The sequence below is a fragment of the Physeter macrocephalus genome, chromosome 12 (assembly GCF_002837175.3).
Source record: "Physeter macrocephalus isolate SW-GA chromosome 12, ASM283717v5, whole genome shotgun sequence".
Taxonomy (NCBI): domain Eukaryota; kingdom Metazoa; phylum Chordata; class Mammalia; order Artiodactyla; family Physeteridae; genus Physeter; species Physeter macrocephalus.
This window is the reverse complement of record NC_041225.1, coordinates 38,221,639-38,227,403: the sequence shown is the minus strand read 5'-3', so window position 1 is coordinate 38,227,403 and position 5,765 is coordinate 38,221,639. Positions and strand designations below refer to the sequence as shown.

General features: G+C 42.6%; 1 protein-coding gene across 1 annotated transcript; it reads right to left on the bottom strand.

Moving 5' to 3' along the window:
* Nucleotides 1-2,731: 2,731 nt before the first annotated feature.
* On the bottom strand, nt 2,732-3,301 carry MSGN1 (mesogenin 1). The gene has a single exon (XM_024118648.1). It carries the CDS (start codon nt 3,299-3,301, stop codon nt 2,732-2,734), a length of 570 nt encoding a protein of 189 aa, XP_023974416.1.
* Nucleotides 3,302-5,765: the final 2,464 nt, after the last annotated feature.

The window sequence follows — 5,765 nt, the reverse complement described above, 5'->3', positions numbered from 1 at the left end:
CCGACACCTGAAACACCACACACACACACACACACACACACAGGAACAAATACACGTACATCTGCGCACACATACACGCTCACATGAACACTTGTACATGCACAGGGTGGAATCACTTGAAGAAAATCTTGATATTATTCAACATTTTCTAGTTTCTCCTCTAAGGCATCAACAAGAAATACATCAGAAGTAGATGAGACCTGTATACATAGGATGACATTTTAGCAACTGTTTCCCAATGTCACGCACCATCCCTAATGACAAGTTATGCTTATTTTGCAGTTATAAAAAGATTAATCAGAAATAAGGTTAGATTCCTTCTTTGCACTATGGACAAAAAGAAATTGCAGGTATATTAAAGATCCATATATAAATATTAAAATATTTGAAAAATCAAAATATTTGGATAGCCTTGGAACTGGGAGAAGTTAAGCAAAGGGAAGAAACACATAAGCCATTAAAAAAAGGAGGAGAGATTTGATCATATACAAATGAAAAGCTTCAAAGAACCAAAGATATCAGAATCAAAATCATAAATGTAAGATACCATACACAAAGATGATAACAAAATGAGAGACTGGAAGGAAAATTTTCAATACATATAGTGTGCAAAGAAATCTCCCAAATTCTTAACAAGAAGATAAATAACCCAATAGAAAAATGGCAAAGAACATACACTGGCGAGTTATAGAAGAACCAAAATGAACAATAGTCGCAAAAAAATTTTAAAAGATGAGCCATCTCAAATTGTACATAGGGAAATTAAAATTAACACAAGAATAGCATAACCCTTTTTTAATCCACTGAAAATTTCAGAAGATTGATAATATCCAGGGACAACGTGGACCAGCTGCTTCTGTCCCATAATGTTGGGGAAGTGTAAATAACTACAAACTTTTCTACACCTAACTGTATTTATTTAAATTTAAAATGTGCAAGCACACAACTCTGATCCAGGAATCCCATTTCTGGGAAATTTTCAGGCTAATGATACTATCAGTGGATAAAGCTAGTTGTCCGTGATGTTTGTTAACAGCAGTTTTTGGTAATAAAAAACTGAAAAAAAACTAAATTTCATTCAAAAGGTGATTAATTAAACAAATTATGTTTAGCATAGCATACCTCTGCTATGGAACATTGTTTGAACCTCTACTTTCCACTATATTTTTCACGTGTGACTTAGGGCAAGTCTGTGTTTCAATTTCCTCATCTATAAAATCAAAGAAATAATGGTACTTACAATATGGATTTATTTGTGTTAAACTGGAAGGACTTTTACTATATATTGCTAAGTAAAAAAAAGCAATTTGCAGAATTCAAGGTATTCTTTAAAAATGTATATACACCTATATTTATTTGTATACGTTTGTATCAGCAAAGGAAAGAAAGTGGAGGTTATATATTAAATTGTGAACACATCTACTGCCTTTGTAATTTGTTATTAAAAACAAGAAAAATAACCAGTAGAAAAAATGACAGGAGACAATTCACCAAAAAAAAAAAAAAAAAAAAATGCAGCTGGTTAATAAAAATTGGGAGAAAAATTCAGCCCTAAAAAAGCCTACTAGTTTTTGAGAAACTCCTTAATTCAAAGCCTCCATTTCAATGACATGTGCCATCAAATCAGCCAAGCTGAGGGTGCTACAGTCACCACCCTAAGGTGAGGTGCTGTGAAGAGGGGGGTGTGTTTGTGTGGGCGTGCATGTGAGGTGATTTGGGGGGTGTAGGAGGAGGAGATATGGATAAAGAAATAAATCCCTTTGGAGGGGTTAGATATAGACTTGAGTTCTAATCCTGACACTTTCACTTATCTCTAGACTCAAACTAGTCTCCTATTCTTTTGGGGCCAATCTCTTCATTTGAGAAATGAGTAAGTGAAGGGATTCAATGAGGTCATATTCACACCCGGCCTGGCTCAGGGAGCGCCCACCCTCCCAGCTCTATTCAAGCCCCGGCTGTGATGCTGAGTCTTCCTCCTTTTCCTCCTCCTTCCAACCCCCTCATTCTCTGGCTCCAAGAGCCTATAAAGCCTCCTTTTCTTTCCCTTAAGAGAGAAGGGTCTGGTCTTTAAACTCTCCACTCTGTCTTAATGTAGACTGTCTGCCTGTGAGTTTCTATTTACCATGACACTAATTTCTTCTGCATTTAAGTGATTTTGTTCCCTGCAAAAGCAAAGGCCTGATTTTGGTCACACACACACACACACACACACACACACGCACACAAACAAAATAAAACAGGAGCGCTGTAGCCCTTTACTTGACACTAATCTTTCTAAATAAGAATCCAGGTGTCACCCTGGATCCTGTACAAAATACAGGTTTAGTTAGCAATAGAAAGAAAGCTCCCCCCCACCAAAATGGCAGGAGAAGATTAATTGTAACAATTTTACACAATTGGAAAAATACATTTGAAGTCATTGACCCTTTAAAATACCTTGAATAGACAGAAAAGGGCAAAGCCAACTGTCTCTTTGCAAAGGGCAAGTCTCTTGAGACATGGTGGGAAAACTGGAAGCAAAAGTACCTGCTGTCTGGCAGTTAAGTGTTCTGGTGGTCCTGACTAGTCCAGTAGGAATTCCCTTAGAACTTTTCAGACAACAAGGTCACCACGCTCACTGTAGAAAGATAACCAGGTGCTGCTGTGCCGTGAGGTGGTCCAGGTCTTTAAAGCTCCTCTGCCCCCGCCCATGGGGCTGGGTGGTAAGTCCCTGAGTCCCTGGGCCGAGAGCTCAAGTGCTCTGGGGCCCGCTGTTGAGAAGGTCTGTGAGTTCTCCGATGTACTTGATGGTGTACTTCAACGTCTGGATCTTGGTGAGCGGCTGGCCTCTTTGGCTGTAGACGGGTGGCAGATAATTCCGGAGGGTGTGCAGGGCATCAGCTAAGGTCCTCATCCGGAGCTTCTCCCTCTCGCTGGCCTTCCGTCTCCGCTGAACGGACATCCTGACTTTGGTGCCCTTCTGGGTTTTGGGGCCACCAGCGCCCTGCAGGTAGGCAGGCTGGAAAGCTAACATATCATAGCCCACCTCCACCAGGCCGCCAGACCCAAGGCCGCTGCAGTCATTGCCGCCCCCATTGTTGGCACCTCCATGCCCACAGGACAACCCAGCCACAGCCGGACAAGGAGAAGAAGAATAGGACTCCAGCGATGGGGCCGGAGAGAGGCTCTGGGTGGGAGAGGCCTGGGTCAGCTCAAAGGGCCCTGCCCTGTCTTTCCAGTCCCAGGAGGACAGCAGGCCAGGGCTGTCGGAGGAGTCCAAGCCATCTTCGAGGCTGAGGAAGGTCTCACGCAGGTTGTCCATGCCTGCGACACAACTGCAGAGACGACTCCCTGGCAAGTGAGAAGGAAAGTTCTGCCGCCCGGCCAGGGCAGAGGTCTCTTTTATGATGGTCGGGGAGAAGTGATGAAGTGGGAAAGAGGGCCGGGTAGAGGGAGTTCAAAGGAGAAACCAAGGACCAAGATGGAAAATGAACTCTTCAGGTGTCACTTTCTCCTCATTGATAATTAGCATCTTCCAGCTAAAATGTCTTTAAACAGAAAGGCCTCCGAGAGAAGAAAAAAGGAATTATCTTGTTGTAACTAAACCAATTAAAGCTGCATAACTAGACTTAGCATCGTCCTGTGGAACTCATTAATGAGGGAGCGAAGAAAAACAAACCTAGGGCAATCTGCAGCAAGGAAGTGGTGGTGAGGGGCCTGGTGGAGAGGAGCAGGGTGCCCCAGAGGGGCCACAACCGCTTAGATATTTCGGAGCAGAGGGGGTGCAATGTTGGAGAAGCGGTGTGCTCTAGGGACAAGGTAACCCCTCTGAGCTTGGATTCTTCATTTGTCAAACGCAGACAACAGCTCTTACTTCGTGCCGCTCTTGGGAGGAAGGAACACAGGCACACCTTGGATGCCCGTTTCCTCCTTTCCTTCCTCTTTAGCAAATTTCCTTGGGTTTTGCAGAATGCAGACAAGCCCCCAGCATTCCTACACTGAGAAGACACAAGCCAGCAGCTCCAGTAAACCCAGAGCCTTAATGAGCAGGAAACATCCTTCGAGAAGCTTAAAGCCCTAGCTTTAACTGAGCAGTTTGGGATTTCTCCCCAGCAAACAGACACCGGGAAACAGAAAGCTCCTTTAGGGCAGGGAGTTTGGAAAGTACCTGGCATTTAGCCTTCTGAAGATCTTTTTAATATCCAGCTGCAGAGTCACACCTTGTTTTTTGAAATGTATAGAGGAAGTGTGAAATTAATTAGGGAGCCTGTTTTCCCCACCAGAGCTCCAAATGCCGCTGAATGTGTTAAGTTGGATGGTCCTGCTAGTTTGCTGCACTTCCTAATGCTCTGAGGGATAGACCCTGTGCTTTGGAAAGGGGGTCTCAGATTCCCCATTTGTCCCACACGTGCAACTTATTCTCTGTGCAACTAATTCTACAAATTAGTGTGAACATCAGAATCACAGTGAGTTACATTTCATATTAATGTGTCCTTTAACATGGTTATTAAAGTCCCTTGGCAGTTATCGAAAAGAAATGTCAATGGTATAATTAGACCATTTGTGGTATTTTTTAATTAGCCTGGCTCAGGGAGAAAAAAAGCTCAAGCAGGTAATCTGTGGAAGAAAGCTCTTAATTTTGCCATTTACTAAAAGACCCTAAGCCATATCTTGAAGAATAATACCGTTAATGAAACATAATAAATGTAATAAATGACTTCTCCTTTCCCTTCTCCTCTTTCTCTCCCTTCAACTCTTATTGGAAAGCCTAGACTCTGTTGATTCTATTCAAGGAATTTTATATATTGTTATAACTAACCTTTATCTAAAAAAAGAATAAAACACACTTTACAGATAAAAATACTGAGGCTCTAAGAGGTTAAGAGACTCAGTAAAGATTTCCCTGGTAGGAAGTGGTAGTGCCACTAGGAAGTGGTTGACCCAAGATCCCTCTTAAGACCCCAAAGCCCACCTTTAAAAAAAAACCCCTTTGGTTTCGGTAGAGGCAGGTGACGTGACTGCGACTCGGAGAGAAGGGTACTCTCAGTAGACCTCAGGTGGATGTGGTGGTTCCGGTCACCGTGGGCTTTCAGGCCTTATATTCTAAACCACGTAAGACCATTTCTGCTTCCAGACGCCATCATATTTTTCCCTCTCTAAAGCTTCTTTCTAAAATTGCTGATTTCTTAAACTTCTATTTTCAGAAATTTCATTTTCTAAATGAGACAGTATCTGTCAAATCCTTGGTATACATAGACATCTAATAAATGTAGGTTTTGTTCTCGGTGTTACTGTATGTGCACGGTCAAATTAACCAGTACCAGAACGACTTACTGGGTTCTGACTCCTCTCTCCCCTGACCCTGGTCACCCAGAAAACCTGCTCTTACAGCAAGGAAAACTGCCTGGTTTCCATGTTTGTCAATGTAGACTCTCACTCTGGTAAGAAACAAACCAGAACCAGACTTGCATTTACCCTGCAATGAAGCATTTCTACCCTCAGAGGAAAATGGAGGCACAGGACAGCCTAACACTGTTAGCATCCGAAGGCCTTTAGCTGAGCACATGCTAGTTGGTGCTTTTTTTATCTGCATTGAGGACCAGGCCACAGAAAGTGGACAAGACTAAACTGGACCCAATAAAGCCTAGTTGACAGTGTGGTGTAGCAGGAAGATGAGCTAGAGTTCACCTCCTTTAGAGTAAATGACTCACCCCCTCAGGGCCTGAGAATTTTAATTTGTAAAAGGAGGATAATAACATCTGTTCTATTTTGCAAAGAGCACCTGT